Source organism: Cylas formicarius, unplaced genomic scaffold (genome assembly GCF_029955315.1).
Source record: "Cylas formicarius isolate icCylForm1 unplaced genomic scaffold, icCylForm1.1 PGA_scaffold_10__41_contigs__length_53128322, whole genome shotgun sequence".
Lineage (NCBI taxonomy): Eukaryota > Metazoa > Arthropoda > Insecta > Coleoptera > Brentidae > Cylas > Cylas formicarius.
This window is the reverse complement of record NW_026844214.1, coordinates 33825613-33848410: the sequence shown is the minus strand read 5'-3', so window position 1 is coordinate 33848410 and position 22798 is coordinate 33825613. Positions and strand designations below refer to the sequence as shown.

General features: G+C 32.5%; 2 protein-coding genes across 3 annotated transcripts; both read left to right on the top strand.

The window, feature by feature from the left end:
* The first annotated feature begins 119 nt into the window (after positions 1-119).
* On the top strand, positions 120-3533 carry LOC132697980 (lysM and putative peptidoglycan-binding domain-containing protein 2). The gene is made up of 3 exons (XM_060663792.1): positions 120-576; positions 932-1242; positions 2204-3533. Exons 1-3 carry the CDS (start codon positions 376-378, stop codon positions 2439-2441), a joined length of 750 nt encoding a protein of 249 aa, XP_060519775.1. The 5' UTR covers positions 120-375; the 3' UTR covers positions 2442-3533.
* An 863-nt stretch (positions 3534-4396) lies between these two features.
* On the top strand, positions 4397-19945 carry LOC132696361 (piwi-like protein Siwi). Of its 2 annotated transcripts, none has more exons than XM_060661149.1 (14): positions 4397-4434; positions 6047-6293; positions 12390-12459; positions 12827-12949; positions 13686-13931; positions 14047-14201; positions 15448-15733; positions 16105-16338; positions 16515-16829; positions 16946-17173; positions 17532-17631; positions 18100-18293; positions 18444-18693; positions 19416-19945. In XM_060661149.1, coding segments are annotated over exons 1-14 (2715 nt in total). In that variant the 5' UTR covers positions 4397-4432; the 3' UTR covers positions 19681-19945. The 2 variants fall into 2 exon arrangements, with proteins under 2 accessions (XP_060517132.1, XP_060517141.1); XM_060661158.1 differs by lacking the exon at positions 4397-4434 and adding an exon at positions 4702-4846.
* The last annotated feature ends 2853 nt before the right edge of the window (positions 19946-22798 follow it).

The following is a 22798-nucleotide window of genomic DNA, read 5'->3' as shown; positions in this document are numbered from 1 at the left end:
TGGACGGCGTCGGTAGTGGGGGAGTGTCCAGAGTAACCTTGCCCATATTAAACGTTCATTTTGCTAGTGCATCTGTGGTTAATTTAAGTAAAAAAAAAACAGTTTTTGTGGTTAAATCATGTGATCTCACAATCGCTCGAACTTAAAATGACAAGATTGACATGATTACTTTACAGTGGCTGAGTGCCACAAAAAAAGTTATGAATTGTGTTCTTGACAATGAATGGATATCCTTTTAACAAATTATCTTTAGGCGTGTTTTTAATTTGATGGCGTATTATAAAAAATTAACAACTATTTTAGAAAATTTGAATTATTGGTTATTCAGTGAATTTTGCATTTTTAAAGTGAGTTTTTGACGTTCAATATTATTTAATGTCGCTTGCATTACTTGCTAATAATATGGACAAACAAAGAGGATCCTACGAGAAATTGTCTATTAGAGACAGTGCAAGATCTTTAAAAAAATATGGAAGCACCAGTTCCAAAATGATTACAAGAAATGAGAAGTTTGTTAAACATTTTGTTAGCAATAGTGATACATTGCAGGGAATAGCACTTAAGTATAATGTTACGGTGAGTGTGTAAACTATATTTGTTCATTTTTGTTAAAAAATAGACTTAAACTGTCAAGCTATTCTGTCATTAAAATGCCAGTATAAAATAAACTGATGGGTTTCATTTGCTTTGGTAAAATAATATTAATTTTATTGGTTTAATAAAAAGATTAAAAATTCACATATTGGGTTATTGTTTTCTAGAATTTCTTTTAAAAAAATCCTCATTAAAACATCCTTTAGACCAACCTCATTTGTGGAACCCTTGTAAAAGCAAATATTAGGAAATGGAACCATGCACAATGTTAGTGAAAGAATCATTACAAATATTTTATGTAGTGTATAATTTAGCAGCAATATATTTTTTCTTTCAGATAGAGCAAATTCGTAGGGCCAACAAGTTATGGGCTTCTGACAGTTTATTTCTTAGAGAGTTTCTTCTCATTCCAATTATGGAAAACGCTAATATAGACTCAGATAGATTGGTTATTCTTACCGAATCTCAGTCCTCAGCTTTTTTAAGTAGTTCATCGGTAGAAAGCCAATGCAAGAATTTGGCATGTAGCTCACAGCATAGCGCTCAAAGTAGTTTTGATGAAGATAATATCAGTGACTTCTTGAGTAAAATTGATGCTTCGATTGCTAGTACTAAAGAGGTAGTAAAGAAGGTTACAACAAAAAGCATGTAAGTTTAATTTTAATAAATCAGCAACCAATTAAAACTAATCACAAAGCAATTAACATCATAATATTATGATAACAATCTTCCTAATTTTTTTCCACCACACACCTTTCGTTTAAAGTCCAAATTACTTAGAATATTACCAATTAATAATAATATAATAATTAATATTTTAAGGGCAAATGAATACTCACATATAAATATTTGTCATATTAATTTATTTAATAAAGATTAGAATGTTTGACTTAATGCGAGTTAATAGACCTTTTTAAAATTCTTAATTATATATCAGTATAATTAAATGCAGTTATGAAAACTTCAATATGTTACTCAGATACAATTTATTTTGTAAAAAAAATATGACACTTTCCTAGTTTTAAGAATTGACCTCCACTATTGAATCTATTATCAGTTTTATAATATTTCTTTGGATATTCTTTGGCAATATTTCATTGTTTTGTAGGTATTGCGATCGTGAGGGTGGCGACTATAGTCATCCTTTTTGATTAGATAAGGCAACAGAACAAGTACATTCTTTATTCTAAACTTTAAAATTTAAATTTAATGTTGGGTCCAGATTTGCTGTCTAACTTGGTATGAATTTTCTTACACTTTGTATTTGATATTGTTATTATCTATGTTTTCGAACATTATTTTGTAAAAAAATTTTTTTTCTATTTCTATCTTATCTGTAAGGATAGAATATGTGAATCCCAGATTCTACGTTTCTTTTTTGAGAACTTTTTTGTTGTGGCCCCTCAAGATCATCGCAATTAAAAGACTGCCCGCTACCATTTATTTTTTATTACTACCTTTTAAGATTTTTTTTTATTAATTTTGTTAATTAGTTCTTGGAAAGACACTAAAATCATCCTTGAGGTATAAATGCTTCTCAAATTTGAATAACTTTCATTCACAACTACATATTTATGTATTTCTCTAACACGAAAATCATTCCTTTTAGATATGGTTTGGACAATGAGGTTACAGAGCGTCGTAAACCTGTTGTATCGCGCATGAAACAAACATTGAACAACAATACATCTAATGAATTTCATAATCCTCTGCATGAATTTCACACTTCCGATGATGTCCATTCTGTACAGATGACACCCTGTACCACCATAAAACAGCAAGGTAAAAAGATTAGGACATCACTTGAATTACACGAAGCTCAGCAAGATGAGCTGTTTGAATTGTAGCATAACAAGTTACTAATTTGGTGGGAAGTGTGTGTTTGATATGAAAATTTTGTTTTAATTGAAAGGACCTTCAAAGTACAATGGTTTTCACGCTAAGTTAAAAATAATTATCATTAGAATGGCGCACTTATCAGATATTGTATTTTACACAATAACTGCGAAAGTCTGCATCACATATGACTGTTTTCTTTTAATGTTCACTAATCATTTAATAAAAAAAGAAGTTGCTCTTGTTTTATACCTGTTTGCCAATTTTATTGCATTCGGAAACAGTTTAATCACCAGTGATTAACACTATAGTTCAACTGATATTATAATCACTCTGCAAGAAAGTATAACTTTGTTAAAGAAAAAAAGCTATTGAAAAAAATATTGTTGATAAAAATAATCATAAAAAGGATTTAGGATAATATATGGTACTAGATTGTGTGCAACATCAGTGACAAGGATTCAGTATTAAGTATGTATAAATTTATGACAATTGAATAAATACATAAATTTATTTCCATTTAGCATCATAATACTCCCTTGGGTAATATTTTTTTAAAAGAAATATTAAATGAATGGTACAGGTGAATTTTTTCTTATAATAATAATTGAATCCATAAAATGTGCTTCCTGAATTTGTATGTGTTTTTTTGTTTAATTATGGTATCTTGATGGCAGTCAATAGGATCCTATGCTGGGAACTAATCTCTTAATAGATTTAAGTGTTAAAAACCAGTCAGTAAAAATGCACATGATCTATGGCCTTCATCTTGCCTATTAAGAGTATTGGCTTAAGTATTTAACACTCTTTTTGGGCAAATACTTTATTTTCTTTGTCATATAGTTAATTCATTGGATACACTTTATTTATTTTGCAAGTGTGTATTTTTCGATAACATCAGGGATCCAAAGTAAATGTTTTTATTACATGTGTTTAAGTGTGACTCTGCTAAATGTACCTAAATAATTTGCGGTTATGTAGATCTGTATAGTTATTAAAAGAAACTGTGTGTAATATGGACAGTAAATCATAAGAAAATGTTAAGAGTTTGTCATTAATTAAAGCTTGCTGGAATCCAGTATTTTACTGTTTTTTGTGGTTTTATTGAGTTTATTGTGGGTAAATGAACTCTTTAGTTAATTTTCCTTTAGTTTCCTACCATAGATATTTTTACCGCCTCTATCTGGCTTAAGTCATATCTTTTGTCATTTCAATAGTTTTTCTAGAATCGCGAGTAAATCATCACTTTTCCTTAGTTTGGAAAATTAAAATCTTAAATTGGAACATTGAATAAATAAATTTTAAGTGGATGTATGAAACTGTCCAAAAAAATTGAGTTCTTCACCGCGTACATGACAGAGCTTAAGTGTTAAGAATTTTCCAGTCTTAATGGGAAAAACAAAATTACTAAGTCTGTTAAAGGTCCTTTACAATTAATAAAAATGAGGATAGTAGTTGTTTATTGTAACAAAAATAAATGTTAGCTTCATTTTTTTTTTACTTTTTTGTCTTTCACAATCTCGTAGAAAAAATGGCGTTTCCACTCCCTGGAAAACATTGCTTAGCAATTGCAAAAGAAAATATACTAGACTAAATTTTCTATTTGACTTTGCACTGGACTTTTGTTGAAACCTTGAGTTAAGATTTTAAAATATTTTTATTCGCTACCTACAAAAAAACTTCTAAAGCCATACAAAACAGAAATCGTAACTGTCAACAACAGAACTTCTATCGAATCAGAAATTCAAATTACACCTGCCTAAAACCCAGTATAGAATAGAATGATAGTGGATATAGAGAAGATTAGGCATCTTGCACCTGTCCTTACCAAGGTTTTCCGATATATAATTCCTCATTGGCCGAATGATTTTGGTATCTTTGGCCATAGGAGTAAAAAAGAAGACGATGGTTTCTCGTATATAAATAATAGTATAAATACGTACGTGCTCAGCAACATAGTAGCAGAAACTATCCAAATGGTTCCTTATTTGTACTCAATTGTATGTACGTATTTTTAAATAATAGTGTAAATACGTATATGCTTAACAACAGACTAGCAGAAACTATTCAGATAGTTGCTTATTTGACATTGGACGACAGTCAAATATTTAACCCTTTCTTTTCACCCGACGCTGTAAAAGGCAAAAACTATCAAGTTTTCTGTGTTCGTTTTATAGGAAGAAAAAACCGTTTAATTTTTGGTCGTTTTTTTGCCTGTCAATGCATTAATTTCCCGTTTTTGTGCAGTGCTTATTCGCACAGATAAAAATCATTTATCTCTTTTATCCGTGCTCAGTCGGTAAGACAGTTTTGAGGTTTATCGATTATGCTAAAACAGCCATTCTCTCCATTTATGCAGCCATTTTTATTTTCGGTTTGTAGATGAGTGCTGTGAATATTTTGTCTTAATAATAAGGTAATTGTATTTTTAGGAATATCAATATTTTACGTCTTTCGAAATTTTATTAGATTTTATTTGTCATTTAGGCAGACCTTTGTTTTCTCTTTTATCTTCATTTGCGCCAAAAGTCTTCAACGCTTGCAAACTTAACACGAGCTGATCTTTTTTGAATTGTATTTGGATATGTTTAATAGCATTCTTTTATTCTTTTGTTTCCATAATGCTTACCATTTTTGTGTTTATATGTTTCTTTGCATTTAATGGTTTATATATCAAGAGTGATCCTCATTTGAAGAGTAGAGGGAAATAACGTTAACAATATTATAAATTTTAAAAAGAGCAGTTACGACAAGGCAAATTGAACCTTTTCCCGAGTAGTTTTTTTCCGTATATATATACGACCTTCTATTATTTTATTTTCGTAGGTTTAGGTTAGGTAAGGTTAGGTAGGTAGGTTCCAGTTCCATTGTTTTTTCCGTCGACTCTTTCTTTTGTAATATCTTCCAAACTATTCTCAAATTATAATATCAGAAAGACATACAACCTACCTAAAAAAGTTACGCTAGGGCGGAGCACATTGTAACATAGGTAACATAACATATAGTTGAAAAAAATTAACGTATTATGCAGTGGTAAACTTTAAAATCAATTGGGGTTTTAAAGGATTTAGGAAATAAATATTATAATTGTCTCATTTTTAGTTCAGAGTGCAATTAGAGTTTTTTAGTAACATCGTTTTTAGATATCCACTCAGCTTTGATTTTAGAATTAACATGAAAACTAGGTCAGTGCAGGGGTTGAATGTATTTAAACCAGTATTGTTGTGAAATCCACGAAAAGGACAAAACTATTCCCCTTTCCTCAATTCAGTTTTAATTTGTATTTAAAAAAAAATGTTTCGTGTACATTATTTTAGTTTATGCTTAAGAAAACTTTACTCGTTTCCCTTTAATTTAGTATCCTTTTTTAAATGTTACGAAAGTATTGTTTTTCTTTGAACTGTTTTTCTCTTAGAATTTTAAAATAACTGTTTTGATTATTTGCATTCAATGTGTCCATAATTTAAATTTAAAGGAAATTGAGATATTTTTCCAGTTGTTAGATGCACCTTAAATTGGTGTCATATATTTTGAATATACTCTTCAAAAATACAAAAAGTTGACAGAAACTAAGTAAAAACCAAACTTTTTGATTTAAGTTGTTATTTTCTTGAAGGATGGAGCCAAGAGGTAAAGGAAGAGCGCGAGGCCGTGCTCGTACTGGTGGGCAACCAGCAGGTGGTCAGGCCCAACAACCAAGACCTGGACCACCTCAAGGAGCTTGGAGTGCCAGGCCTAGTGGAGTTCCACTTCAACAAGGGGTTCATCCTGGAGCATGGGCTGGTAGATCTCAGCCTGCTCAGCAATCTCAACAGCCACAACAATGGGCAGCCAGACCAGCTGCACCTGAAGCTCTTCAAACAGTATGTGCCAGTTTTTGTATTCACTACCAGCATGCTTATTTTGTGTGTTTATTCTAGGACTGCTTTATATTTCTTAATAAGTTCATTCAGTTTTGCGAGAGCATGCGGATTGGTTTAAAGGTACAAACAATAGTTCCCCCAAGATTTACCAAAAACTTTTAAACTTAACACTTTTTGAAGATGTAACCTATTTGTGGTAACTAAATATCACATGCAAATTCATGCAAAATAATTTAAATCTATTTCAAAAAATACATAAACATGTTAGTCCAGGGACCTTTCTGATTTTTGATTACTAATAAACTAATATTTCGTTGATAGACTTCCAATGTTTTCCTCTTAAAAAAATGTGGAGAATGCTAAAACATGTGATTCTAAAAATGATTACTTGTCCTACAAAATGTAAGGTTTGGATTAGGTGGGGCTAATGGTATAATGATATTTGTCAGTTTTGATGGTCTCATCTGTTAGAGATATAGAGGCCCTTCTTATGCCGATAATACAGGAACTTATGAAGCAACTATAAAACAAATGTCGAGAAGATTCATCATGCGCATGCGCGAGATTTAAAATCGCGCTTTTTACGTATGGCGTTTTTGATGCTTCATTTTTACAGCATTATTTTCACAAAATATAAGTTTCGTTTAAGTGACGTTTATCAAATTTTTAATAGTATATACTATGTTTCGATAATTGAAATTTTTAGTTTCACCTGTTGTCGCTATTACATATTGTGTATTTTAACACTGTAACACTATAACTCATTTTGAATAATTTTGTAGTAGAGACACACACACCACACTGCATGAAGTTAACTCCTGTTTTTCTCCACTTTAAGTTTATGAATTACTAGGTCATATTTTTTAATATTGGCAGCATATCTAAGGCAAGCTTTTTGAACTCCTTTGATCTTTTTGACGTTCTTCTGATGTAAACAGTATCAGCATAATTAATTTAAAATGTGTGCTTTTATACGGATACATCTTGAAATGGGATTAGCCATTCTGTGTAAATTAGAATCTAAAATTCGTGTCCAATAAACAACTATTAATAATATTTATAACATATTAAATATGGTGTCATGATTATCATATTCGATATAGCTTTAAGCAGTGGTGGAACGTGGGAAAAATTTACCTTAAGTGCCCTTAATTATTGACAAACTTTTTAGGTGCTTGCTTAGAGTTGTATGTAAGCTCCGCACATTTTCATTATGTTTCTGTATATTTACCCAATAGGTAGAATCTAATTGAGCCATAATATTGGTTGACCCTAACAACGCAAATTCCATACAATTATGAAGGTGGTTTTTAGAATTTTCATGTTCTTTTATTTTCAAACTTAAATGCTCTAGGTCGGTGACCCCTATTTCGACACAAGCTCTATCGCCACCAAAAAGTAAGCAGGGACAATAATGTAGCACAAATCCATTCATTTTTTGAGTAAACGTCTTTACTAAATTTTGATGTATTAACTTTTTCCTCTACTTACACCAGTTTTTTCAATTCAAGACTATCTCCATAGTTCGCACTGATTGTCAGAAATACACAGAAATAGAAGGACACTTACTCTGTTATTATTGCGAACTCTCCTATTTAAATCACGGCTTTGGTAAACTAATAACCGTCTTGTGCTGCGCAGGTATTCGAAAGAGCGCTGAGAACACGTTCGTGTGACCTAGCTAAAGAATATTTCCATTGCAGTTTTTTATAATTATGACGATGCGAATGAAAAGTATTACGAATTTTATTGTTGATGAAAGAAAATATTTTAGACTATTTAATTATGATTTTTTGCTTTAGAGTTCCTAATTTTTTGGTAGCCCTGCAGCACTGCAACTCATATGCACCAACCGTCCCTGGGTATTAGATAATAGAGTGGCCCTACGGTAAAAGTTGATGCGCCGCAATCGGCATTAATACTTTCATAGAGAAGGTAATAATTTTCCGCATATGCCTCTACAGTTCATCCACTGATCTGTACTTTGCGGCATTTTCTTTCTAAACAACGATTTCCACACATATAACTCATCTTCAGAACATGAACGAGATGTTAGCATATTATAGCATAGCATAGCATAGCATAGAAAAATTCTGCATTTAAACTTATTGATGATCTGTTGGTTAGTAGGTGAAAAATCAGTTTTTTTTATAATTGTGTCATAAATTCCTGTATTATTGGCACAGGCAGGACCTCTAAATATTTAGTAGTTATATGAGAGATATATTTGATCACGATCAATTGCAATTTTATTTCAAGGAATTTTTTTACTGCATTCTCTTCAACTTTATGAAAGAGCAAGAAACCGATAAACTGAACTTTTCGATTGTTGCTATAACATTCTATAATAATATATACTATTGACGGAGTTGCTTTTTTATGAAGCTATGAAACTACAGTTAATCATGTCAGGAATTTCAGGTTTTGAGGACTTTAGTTTTTACACCTTTTATATATTCTAGATTCTGTCAATTTCTGCCACAGCAGTCTTGAGTTTCCTGGCATGAGTTTACTGAAAAGTATTGTTTCCTTTCCATATTAACTGCAAATAGTTCTTGAGTTTTTGGTTAAAGTTGAACTTCTGCACTTTTGTAAGGCCTTTTTTTTTAACGCTTAACGCTTCGAATATATTGATCAAGACTGTGTTCAGAAAACCTACCTTCTGGTTAATATAATTTCCTCAGTTCCATGAGATAAATAGTCTGGTGTAATGTTTCTATATATCGTAGTTACCTTGTAATACATTTTGAAGAAAATTTTTGTTGTGATATCCTGATAATACATTTAAATTTACATCTCCAACAAAAATGTAAGAATCAATTTTCCAGAGCACTAAAATGTTCTCCAAATTTGAAAAAAAATCCTATGATGAAAATTTGCAATTCTCTTACCTAAGTTTCCTGCTGAGGATTGATCTGCAAAATTAAAATGATTTCTAATGTATATCACTATACCTCCTGTTTTGGCAACAGATCATTCTTTACTATTTACAAAACTTCTGGATTCCTCCTGCGTTTTCGGTTAAGCTCTGAAGAAGCCAACGGGATGATTGGCGAAACGTTCAATTCAACAACAACCGAAGTTTCGTAAATAGTATTACAGTAGCCCGTGAAAGTTTCTTTGAAAGATCTTTCCTTATGAATGAAGTTACGTACTCAAAATCGGCCTTATCGAGCGTGCCTTACGATTTATCAATGACAAACTTTTAACTTAGTTTTTCTTTTATCTTACCCTCCAAATAAAATTAAAAGATTAGGGTTGTAGAATTGACAGGTCAAATTTTGTGTCTCAATTGACCGGTCAATTGATCGAAAAAGTTCTAAAAATACAACGAAATTTATATTTATTTATATTGTGCGATATTTTTATCGGGATTCCCCGAATCACAATTGTATCCGGGTATTCCTTGAAGGGGGGTTATTGATAATCTGGACATCACAAACGCATGATAGTTTATTATAACTGTAGAGGCAAGATGTTATTTTAAAAAATTTGATCAAATTTGACTAGTCAATTAAGAAGTGGTCAATTGACCAGCCCCTACGTAAGATAAATAATATAGACATACACTATTTTGACGTGAAGAAAGAAGGGTTTGCTTATAATGTTAGACGATTTTCTTATAATTATTGACCTTTGGGCCCGCATGATAAGCTGGTGTATGACGATATCCATCTATCTGAATGTTATCCAGGATATCTCCAGATTGCCCAAGCTAAGTGTTGACGCGCCATTGACATATTTTGTGTGATCTTTTATATCTAAAAAATGGCCTTTTAATGTTCTTACATTGATTAAAGCCATTGAAAATTTTGTAATACTCTTTCTAGACCCAACTAAATCTGCGCAATCAGTAAAATTTATTCAAAGTAATAATAATAAATAATTCGAAAATGCAGTAATACAATAGAAAAAGAAGTTTGACGAATTTCATTCCACTATCGATCTTTGATCATATGTATATAATAAATGATAATAATTATATAATAAACTATTTTTTACCATGTAATTAAGATCACCATTTTAATAGTAAAAAAAAATAAAACTGTTTTGTAGAGGAATATTACTACAATGGACAGCAAAAACTAATTTAAAAATTCTTCTTAAGTTTCTTGCCTTCTGCCTTGAGCAATTTGCCAAATTTAAAAATTATGATACTTTTCACCAACATTTTTTAAAGATTTTTTTAAAAGTTGGTAAGTGAGTGACATTTTCACATCAGCAAACTCCTGTTTGTTCTGACCCCTTCCTAGCCGACAATAGGACAACATCCTTCCACGCGTGGGATATTGGTGCATGTCGCCTTGGGCAGCAAAAGCTTCCCTGTTTGACTTTAAATAGACAATTCAATCGAATATATGCGGTGCAGTGAAATATAAGGATACTACCAAGTTTACAAAAAGCATCTCTGCAATCATCCCTAAAACCCAAACCAGCAAGTGTTCTGATGGTCCTCCACTGAAGACCAAAGACTATACCGACCCACGCGGCCCCACACCAAGCTATCCTTCCATCTAATAGACAAAGACAACATAGTAGATTATTTATGTATATTAAAAGTAGAACTGGTCCTACGGCCGACCCTTTTTGGAGCACCAGATATATGATTGTGCCTAGGGCACTCCATTCACGACCACAGTCGATGGTTCTATGAACATCTCCGGGTTTATTTCCATATTCCCTACTTTTCCATTGCCCACATTTTCTTTTGCAAGAACCATTTTATTTTATCTATATTCCGTTACTTCCTCAGTTATAGCAGTTTAATTCCTCTGTAACCTTTTGTTGCTAAAGTAGTAACGAGGTCTCTACCGTTTAACGAGATAGATGGTGATAATAGATCTGGCCTCCTTGGGGCATTTTTACCTACTCTAAAATAACTTTCAAGTCTAATATTTTAATTTCTAATTTATTGGTGAATAAATCTGTCAGTGACGTCGCACGTTTTGAATAGATTCCGATCTTAGTCGTTCTAGTTGACTCCTTACCAGCTCTTGATTTTCTTTTTCCAAAGTTATGATTTTTTCTTATTGCTGTTCTTTTTTTTTAGTTTTCGAGATACCGTTTCCGCAACGGATGTTGCCAAGGTCAAGATAAAATAACGATTTCTGCTGTTACAAGTTTTTTGTCTTTTTTTTTCCGGATGTGGTAAATCGCATTTCGATTGCCGGAATAAAACATTAATTATTTATTATACAACGGAGACATGTTAAACTCTTTCAATATTTACTTGATAAGCTGCAGTAGTCAAAATTTGCACTGTAACTATCCGAAGACTACAAAAATAATCCGAGCGAAACAAAACGTAACCGTTTTGTATTCTTTGTGCATTTATCAATTAATTATTTGAGAATCTCACACTTCGAATGCGACTTTCAACCTCTTCTTAAAAAATTGGGTCTCGATAATATCTCGCCTAGTTGATATAGTTTCTGCGGAGCACGTTCCCTTTCAAGCCATGGGGTTTGTTTGATACTTATTTCCACATTATCTCGAAATTCAAACAAATCGACCCACTTGATAAGTTTTTCAACACTCGACTCCAAAACGTAGAAACTTAGAAACCTTTACAAAGAAAAGCGTCTCAGTAAGACCAAGCAGTTCACGAAATATTCGCCTGTTAGTAATGGGAAATTAAAAAGGGATTTTGGAATATGGACTACGGTAGCTGGTTTGTAAAAATATTGACGTACTTGGTTAAAACGGTGTAATTGGCACTCTAAATGTATAGTTTATTTAAAAAATCCTTTTGAAATAAAGTCAGGAATAAATACAGTACTTACCTGGAACTCACAGATTAACAATACTACGGAAATGTATATTATTATAATATTCTTAAAGATGTCTGCGTTGCAATGTACTAATATAGCAGAAATTGTGTGCGCTAAGGGGCTCCCTTACATTTATTTTAGTTCGAATGGGCTACGTCTCAGGTTACAAGTAATTTGGCAATATGAGGCGAAATCGCAAGTACAGTTGTTTTCCTTATTTCAATCTTTTTTTCATATAAAGTAAAAACCACGCATACGTCGCATCTGGAACAATATATTGGGGTTTGTGTGATTTCTTGTATAAAAAGGTTTTGTTTTGTTTTAGCAAACTGTGGGTCGAGGATCAAGACAAGGTGGAGGAGATGACCGATCACTTACAGGCGAAACAAGACAAAGTAATGCTACAAAGTAGGGCATATTTTCCAAACTGAATAAAAAAATGTTCCTGTTTGACTATTAGTCTTTGATGTAATCACGCGTTGCCAAAGTGATCTGTGTGACAGTAATTTTTCATTATTTTTTTTTTAATATTACTTAATCTAGACAAATAAATATGAAACAATAAACGCTATAAACCCATTCAGTTTTTGTGAGATTAGTCTTTTTCGATCGTAATTTGAAAATAGTATTTGAACCCTGAAAAAAGTGCTCATTAAAGATTGTATATTATTGTAATCTATATAACTATTAAATTAAATTAATTACAAATTTGTTTCTATATTTGATATTCAAATTTATAAATCTTATTTTGTGAAACTTTAGTTTCCCAAGGAGGCGATTCTGGCTTGGGACAAGAGCGTCGTGGTGGGGGAAACGGAGTTAGAGGCCGAACTAACAGAAATGAAATTATCAGCACTAGACCGGCCCACATAAAATCTAAAAAGGGTAAGCGGTTTTGATATAATTATGCGATATGTAAAATGAATAGTCGCGACACCAACACACCAAGGTTACCCTTATCTGAAGTCGCTTGAAACTTTGTGCATAAAAACGCTTGCCCGGCGTCTGCTTGGTAAAATGAGTCGCAGAACTTAAAACTGTGCGCTCAATTATATTTGCATACGTTTTTATTTTAAAAAATTATTTAATGCAGTAATGATTTCTTAATTTTGGTTAGTTTGTTTTCGCGAATAACAGTAATAATAGACTGTTGTTTGAAAATTCAACCAGATTTTGTTAAGTTTGCAAATTAAATCTTTAATCATGTTATCCTATCACAGTTCTTATTCTAAAACATTTGAATACTTGAATATGGAATAACATCCTTAAGTGTTATTTGCATATAGATTTTAAGGTGGATGATTTTTGGAAAAAGACAGTATAAAGAGTGTTTCAATATTTTTATAATAAGAAGGATGAATGAAGTAGCAATATGTTTAGATAAATTCAAAATCAAAAAATGATATTTTTGACACTTTCACAAGTCTTGATAAGCATTTTTAGGGAACTAATTTATCTGTTTATCTTGATATTTGTGGCAGGTGGTAATTCTGAAGTCGCTCCGATTCGTGATTACATTCATACAGAATTCTACTGAAAGTCGACTAAATCGGCTACTTGAAGAAATTCACAAAGAACTTTTAACTAATTTGTTTAAATATATATATATTTTATTTTGAAGGCACAGATGGCACTCCCATTAGGCTCAGGGCAAACTATTTTCCATTGGTCCCAAAAGGTCTTTGGGGGTTAAATCAATATCGTGTTGATTTTGCCCCAGATCTGGATAATACATCGACACGAAAATATCTAGTAAGAACTGGTTTACAAAACAAAAATGTGTCTGGTTATTTATTTGACGGTACTGTTCTGTACACTCCTAACCGCATTCATCCGGATCCACTTTCGTTCGTTGTGGACACAGATGGTAAGAAATTGTTGATCAATGTTTTTATGCCCCTAATCGGAAATTAAGTACTACAGTATTTTGAGTGCCTGACCAATTTTTCACAAACAAATCTTTATGATTTCATATTTTGTAGATGGAACTCATATTAACGTGACATTGCGTTTAGTTGGGGAAGTAAAATGGGGCGATTATCACTATCTACAATTGTTTAATATAATAATGAGGAAGTGCTTAACCTTCATGGACCTTAAATTGATGGGAAGAAACTACTTTGATCCAAAGTTAAAGGTTCGTATGCTATTTCATTGCAAGTTGCTAGCCCGCCCGTCTCTGTAATTTCGACGATGTTCTATCAGTAAGGATTAATATTGGGCATTCGGGATGATTCCATGCTGTGGTATTTTCTTTAAAATTTGTTTCCACCTTAGATTATATATACCCAGAAAGGTGCATAAGATAGAGCAGGAAAACGTGCACAACACCTGCCGATTTGTTTTGATCTCTATGCCAATCAGGTGCGGGTTCACTAGAACTGGTCCAAGGTTCATTCATGGTTTTTCAACGGTATTTAGTGTTTCTTGTGGGTTTTTTAAAGTTTGTAAATGCCTAAATGTAGAAAACAATGATGAACAAGTGTGTAGTTTGCGAAAAACATGGCAAAATTGGCGATCTTTCCAGGAGCAAATTTGCGTATAATAAGTTCGTTTCAATTGGTTTTCTTTTGAATTTACGCTTCCCACTTAGGTCTTCGTGTTCAAATGTTACAAAAAAATAATGGTCCTTACGTGGGATGTAAAATCTAACGTATGCACTTGTTTGCTAACGGTGCTAGCTTCATGATTGCTAGTGTGATCGGGGCAAGTGGTGAGCTGTAATACTTTATTTTTGCTTTTGTACAATTCTTTTACAGGTAAGTTCTTGAAGTTATTTAATGCTTGTCTTACATTTACTTATCCATTTTTTCCTTATAAATGACTTCAATGAAAATAAAACATTTTCACTCTACGCTGAATTTTGGTAAGATGATGTTATAACAATAGTGAGGATGTTTGATGATTAGTTTGTATATTCCATGTAAATGAGAAAATTATTTAGCTTCCTGTATAAAAAATATCAATTTTAGAATATTATAAGTTGTAATAAATCTTAAGTTTTGGTAAGCTGCCTAGTTTAAGATTAAGTCTTCACAAAATGAAATAAAATATTAAAATGAAACTATATTTTCTCATTTTAACGTTGCGGTTCCACCATTTTCAAATGAATGAATGAATAATAAACAAAAAATTTTTGAAAATGGCATATTGAATAAAGTATTTTGATGAGAATAATTAGACATTGTATAGCGGATTCTCTAAAGATATCCATCATGTATTGTCGCTGATTGGTCTGTAATACATGAATTGTAGTATTTCTTCTGAAACAATAGCATTAGAATAAAAAAAAATTCTACAAGTCCAGATATTGCTGTTTTAATCTCAAATCCGAAACAGCACTTTAGTAATTTGAATCACTTAATGACTGTTTATTGTTTCAGATTTCCATACCGGAACATAATCTAGAGCTTTGGCCAGGATATTTCACATCAATAAGACAGTATGAAAGAAGTATCATGATAAATGCCGATTTATCGTTCAAAGTTTTACGCACAGACAATGTCTATGACTTGTTACTTGAATGTGGTCAAAGTAGGAATCCCCATAACGAGTTTCGCCAGAGAGTTATTGGCAATATTGTTCTGACATACTATAATAATAAAACATATCGAATTGATGATGTAGACTTTAAACAGACACCAGCATCAACATTTCAGAAGAGGGATGGTAAGCGGGTACTAATTAATTTCTCTTGCGCAAAGTTCTACGTGCAGCCAAGTACAACCCCTGTTTATTATATTTTTTATTTTCAATAATTTAATGCGTGTAACATAGTATATACATTTTCATTTAATATTAATTTTAACTTTAATGTTAATTGATTTAAAAAAAAAAATAAAAATGAAACAATCTTTTTTGTTACAATTTTGAATCACATTAAAAACACTTGTTTATTTGAAGCATCAACTCATTGGTCTATTTGTTGTTCTGGATTTTAGCATCTGAGTTGACTTCTGGTGTGAAATAACCATGCATCAATAATTGTATTTATGACTGTAATTAGGGATTTATACATAGTGTTCGTTTTCATGTTTTAGGATCGTCAATCAGTTATGCTCAATACTTCCAAGAGCGATATAGGGTTCCAATTGATGTTATGGAACAGCCTATGCTTGTTTCGAGGAGCAAACAGCGTGAAATAAAGGCTGGCATGCCTGAAACTGTTGTCCTTATTCCATCTCTCTGTATAATGACTGGCTTGACCGATAAGCAGCGCGAAAATTTCCACTTAATGAAAGCATTAGGTGAACATACTCGAGTGGGTCCTCAAGGTAAGGAGTGTTGACAGTAGTAGGTATCAGCTACCAGGGTCGGAACTTATTTGTGTCATAGCTTGAATATGCTTCTTCATATCATACATGCAGTTAAATTCTTTGCTAAATTGATGGAATATGGTATTTGCTATCCCAATTGATAGTGTATTAACAAGGTGTTAACTGTTTTTAAGGTCGTATTCAGAAAATTAGGGAATTCAGTCAGAGGTTGCAGAATTGTCGAGAAGCAATGGAAGAAATAAGACGTTGGGACCTCGAAATGGCTCGCGATCTAGTTGAAGTATCTGGGCGAGTGTTACCGGAAGAGACTTTGATTTTAAGAAATGGCACTCAAATAACTGGAGGTCCAGAAGCTGATTTCACAAAAAGTTTAAGGACTGCGCCAATGTTCAATGTTGCTCCTATAGATAAGTTGGCTGTGCTTTGTCCTGGAAGATTCAGACAAGGAACCAATGAGTTTGTAAGCTGCCTGATAAAAGTGGGAAAAGGTATTATTTATTGTATTTTCTTAATATAGGATCTGAATAGAACCAATAGCAAAAATAGATGTTAAAAGCACAATTTGGTATCTTTTAATATATCGTGTTTTATTTTTTCTTTTCAGGGATGCACTTTAATCTTGGAAGTCCAAAGATAATTGACATGCAAGACGATCGTGCGCAATCCTACTTAGATAATCTTGATTATGTCATTACAAATCTGGCACCAAAAATGGTATTGGTCATATTACCAAATAACTCAGCTGACCGATACAATGCAGTAAAAAAGAAATGTTATGTTGACCGTGCCATGCCCTGCCAAGTTATTGTTGGGAAAACATTAAGCAATAAGGGTGAATATTTAAATTTTTTGAATTCAAAATTGTTTCTGGCAAAAATGTTATTTGAAAGTCTTTAGTTTTGATTTGGTACTTAAACTAAAATATTGCCGGCAGTTTTTGTAGTTGTTGGGAAAGTTTTTGTAGTTGTCCTGACAAAATAAATACTTTTGATTGATGTGGTATGCTTGAAGAGCATAATAATACAACACTTGGTTTTCTTCAACTGAATCCAATTCTATATCTAATTTTCTAAAAGAAGCGAAGTTTTTTTTCTGACTAAGTATTTACAAATCACAGGAAATTACATTTTACAAGGCCTTAAATAATTTTTAATTGATACAAGACATATTTTGGATATTTATTTTTTCAGGCTTGATGTCGGTTGCTACAAAGGTTGCAATTCAAATGAATTGTAAGATGGGAGGAGCTCCTTGGGGAACAGCTCTGCCCAAAGCAACAATGATTGTTGGGTGAGTTTATAAAAGCAATCTGGCCATGTTTCATTAACATAATCGAGTTAGTTAAGTTGATAAAAATGATTGCCTTCATCAATTTTTTGCTAAGTAATAATCTGTTAGTTGGTAGGTCTAGTTTTTAATTACTGTTATACTGTTATAATAGACCTGACCAGACAAAATTTTTTTTAAAGTGCAATTTAGATATCACCAAAACGCCTGAATTTAGGCGTATAGAACCTTATACAAATGTTATTTGCCAAAACATTAAAATCAGGATTTGTTACACTTAAAGCTATTACAATTAATTAAACTTTTAGCTTAATTAAAATAAAACTCCTAGTAGTTTAAACATTAAAGGTAAAAGACAAGTTTATTTATGTTTTCGGTTTCTAGATATGCTTGTTGGTTTTTTTTAAACAGGCTTCTCGTTATTTAACTTTGAAATTCAGATTAGAAATTTGCTATTCACATTTTGTTTAGGTATGATGTATGTCGAGACACCGCTAATAGAGGAAAAAGTTTTGCTGGGATGGTTGCCTCAATGGACAATGCTTGTAGCCAGTATTTCAGTCTGACAACTGAGCATGAACAAGAACAAGAACTAAGCAGCAACATTTCAACATTTCTGTTGCTTGCATGTAAAACTTACCAGGAACGAAATAAAATAATTCCAGGTATGATAACATACGAATTGTAGAAAATATGTGATGCGCCACTTTTATGAATTCATCACACCGTATAGTTTAATGTTTCCTACTCTCTGTGTTCTTGTTATTGCTGACGTTTTCTTTTGAGCAGATGCACATATGATGATTTAATTTCAGAGCGCATAGTTATATATCGGGATGGTGTTGGTGATGGTCAAATACAATATGTCAAAGAACATGAGGTGGACATTATAAAGAAGAAGCTGGAAGTTGAGGTTTATAAGTCCCAACCTATCAAAATGGCATTTATTATTGTGTCAAAGCGAATAAACACCAAAATTTTCCGGTTTCAAGGCGCTGGGCCTAAAAACGATTTTAATCCACCACCAGGCACTGTTGTCGATGACGTTATAACTTGGCCTGAAAGGTAAAGACTAGAATTTTTTTTAGGAAATTCTGTCAGAAGTTCGCTTTTTGATTTTTTGTGCATATTTAGCGCCTTAGAATATATAGTCTTATTAATTGCTACCTTTACCTTTCTTCCAGCTTTTTAATGCCGTGGTTTTATGTCAATGTTGCCAGCTGCACAAAAAAGTTCAGTTCTATTTTGCAAATTAAACAAATTTGTTTGAAATCTTGTCCAAAATTGTCTTTGAATATCCTTTAAAGATAATTTCTTTAATTCACTTTTTTCTAAATAATTAAGGTTTTTTTCAATTAAAACGAAATCAAATTTTCCTGACTATTCTGGCATATAAAACTTTTTAATTCAGTATACATTGCTTAGATTTCAGCCAAAAGCTTGATTTAAAAATGTATTGACTTTTATCTATTTGTTTTTAAATAATATTTTATATCAACCCAATTAATTCTTTAACTTTTTTTGTATGGAACATATCTCTGAAGATAACCTACTGTTTTTGGCTGAAACTTAACTTTTGAAATGTAACTTTTACCGAATAAGTATGTTTTAAATCTCAGAATACCTAAGGATTTTTAAGTGCATAGGGGCAAGGAACCGTAAATAAAAATTTGAAAAAAAATTGTTAACTTTTAAACGCTCAAACTGATTAAATTCATTTTTTTGGCAATATTTCAATTTGTCCAAAGTTAGTAATTTTATTCCTTATCTATTTTTTTAAATTTCAGGTACGATTTCTATATTGTATCTCAATGTGTTAGGCAAGGCACTGTTGCTCCAACAAGTTACAATGTCATTGAAGATTCTTTGGGTATTGATGCAAACAGATTGCAGAAATTTACGTTTAAGTTGTGCCATATGTACTACAATTATTCGGGCACCGTGCGAGTGCCAGCACCATGTCAATATGCCCACAAATTGGCGTTTCTTACAGCCCAGAGCTTACACAGGGCCGCCAATCCTGCCCTGAACAATACCCTATATTATCTTTAAATCTCATGTTACATCTTCTCGAAAAAATGTTTTAGTTTATATTTTCCTATAATAAGAGTTTAGTTTCTTTTTCTCAAGACAAAAATATTTTATGTTATAGTGTTGAGTTTTCATTTCGTTTGATTACTCATCAATTATTTTTGATAGTAAGGTTTCTTTTTTGCTTTGCATCTTGTTTCGATGCATTTTTAGTTTTAAGATTTTTACATACGACGTTAAAGTGTATAATGTTATTTTTTTAAGAGCCTTTTCAATAAAAGTTTTAAAAAACGTTTTTTTATTTTAATTTAACTGTAATGTGGTGGTAATCTGTAACCTCCACGTGATTGGTACAACATGTTAACTTGTTGTAATTGTGGTTGGCAACAGCTAATCGGCTGGTAGAACCTGTTGACCTTATTATCCATGATAAAAATGTATTTACAAAAATTTAAATAATTCAAAAAGTTGATTTTACACATTCCTGTAGCTTATTGGTATAATTCTTAGACAACGTTTTTTAATTATTTATTGTCTTAGTGATTTCTTTGTCAATGCCATTTTATTTTTTTATAAGAATGACTGAAACCAGCGGTGGGCGTAAATTGACAAAATATACTTCAATCGAACGTCAATGCGATAAACATAAAAACAAGGCACCACATATGACTGCTGTGATTGTTTATAGCAGGAAAGATATTGGCAGAGTTGACGGCTGATTAAAAAGCTCATCTCCGAAACGCAGAGTGGCTTCCATTGAATTAACAGAACTTTCTCAAAATTAATAAAACAGCAACGTGGTATATTATTGCTTTTTTATAAAATTGGGAAAAGTCCTAGACTCTAAAGATTTTGTAAAAATGTAAAAACAGGTTCAATCCTTTCTGACAAACCTTATATGAATTGCCTATATAGCTACTAGAGGCCTGCATGTGTTATAAAACAGAAACTTACGAAGCATCAATGAAAACAAAATTTAAAAGGTGTATTCAATATGGCCATGCGCGAGATTTTAGAACTCATTTCTCTTTTTGCGGCAGTATTTTGTCAAAATATGCCTAGATAAGTGTGTCGAAATCGCAGTTTAGAAATGAAATGGCGCAAAGTGCGCAGTTTTGGGTGAAATGTAGAGAGAGGTATGTATTCTCTACGAATACATCGATGCCGCCTGCGGCGCATCATTTACCGTAGTTATGCAAGTATATTATGTAATGGCTGTATGAAATTGCCTGCATGGCACATCACAGACTTGCTGCTTGCATTAGTATATCGCTGCGCGAAAATCTAATTCCATACTGTTGTTACACAGCAGGTCTTAGGGTGTGACAAAATTTTTGTGTCTGTACGAGTATTTTGTAAACGAGTATTTGTAAAACTTGATTTAATTTCTATGTGTGTGTGGACAGATTTTTTTGGCGCCCAAGACTATTAATTTTTCAATTAGCATATTCTATTTACGCCACGGTAAAATGCCGCGATCCTTATCCTATAAAGTAACCGGAAAACGCTGATAACATCAATGCGGACACCATTTCAAACTTAATTGCAGACGAATTTAAGGCAAAATTCTTACTTTTGTTTTGGTCGATGACCCGCGTTTTAAGTGTGCATTGTATGACACACTCGTCTATTCCACACACCTTTTTCTTGATTTTTATTTTGCTCTCACTTGGTATTACCGTTCTATGGACTAGAACAGAGATACAGGATTTTCTTTTTTTCCGTAAAGAATATTGTTGAATGGTTCGTGTTTGTTTTAAATTGCCTGTATATTTTTGAACACACTGTGCAGTACCTTGTTTTTTCTTTTTTTTTTAATAATGTTTGATGTAATGTTCGTATCTCGATACGACCGGAGCGAGGGTTTAATAAACGAGTGACTTAAAAAGTTTACCGAACGTGTTGCATACTATAATTTTTCTACGACCGTTAGTTTTTGCAAAACAGTGCAAATACATTCCATGACATAACCGTCAAAATTGACAAACGTCAAAATTCACGGCGTCGGAAATATCTCCGAAAACATCCGATGGCTCCCAAACCCGTGCGGTAACTCTTCCCGCACGCTAGAATGATGTGTAATTAGGTATTTTACAGACGGGAGTAGACAAATTTAATTTTTGTACCCCCTAGTATAGGATATCCCGAAATTAGAGGACCAAATTTTACTAGCATATTCTACCTCCAAAATAATGCTCCAAATGCTTTATATATGTCGACAAACGCCTAATGTTGCCACAAACCCTAAACGAAATGGATCTAATTTTCTACTCCCGTCTGTAAAATACATAATTACACACCGATCTAGCGTGAGGGAAGCGTCACTTTACCACGTCAGTTTCGTTTCCCATGGATCCGAGCCACTTCGGACATTTCCGTTATTTTACCGCACGAGTTTGGGAGCAATCGGATTATTTCGGAGATATTTCCCACGCTTTGAATTTTAATGTTTGTCAGTTCTGACGGTCATGTCAGTGAATGTATTCGTGTTGTTTTGCGAAAATGTACCCAAAACTAACGGTCGTAGACAAGGTATAGTATGCAACACGTTCGGTAAACTTTTTAAGTCACTCGTTTATTAAACAATCACTCCGCTCGTGTGAAATAAACTCGTGAGTCAAATGTCGTTTTTAAGGTTTTAGTAGATTAAAAAAAGTTAAGCGATCTAGTGTTTGCTTCACCTGAAAGTTGTAAGTATAGGCAGTTCCATAATATAGCACTAGGAAATCCTAAATTTTTGTTTAAGCAAGTTTCGTAATCTGTTGTCGACACTTTCAGTCCTGGGGTAATCTACATTAGATACCTAATCGAGTTATGAAGATACTTATATAGCTCATGGCGACAATTTATAGTGAACAATTAGTAATTAAATATAGAAACAAAACGAACCCCAAACAACAAAATATCCTGCTCGAGAATCTCGCATGATAGGAATTTACTGCTTGTAGCCTGAGAAAACCATATAGTGTACTTACTTGATCGCTCGAATGGAAAATTTTAAAATGCGTATTATATGTTTACGGAGCTAGATCGCAAAAATACAGCGCTATTAGAATTTTTCTCTTCTTTTCGTTTCTTTTCTTCATTAACTTATGTTTTTTATACATTTATTTATTATGTCATTTACATAGATATATAT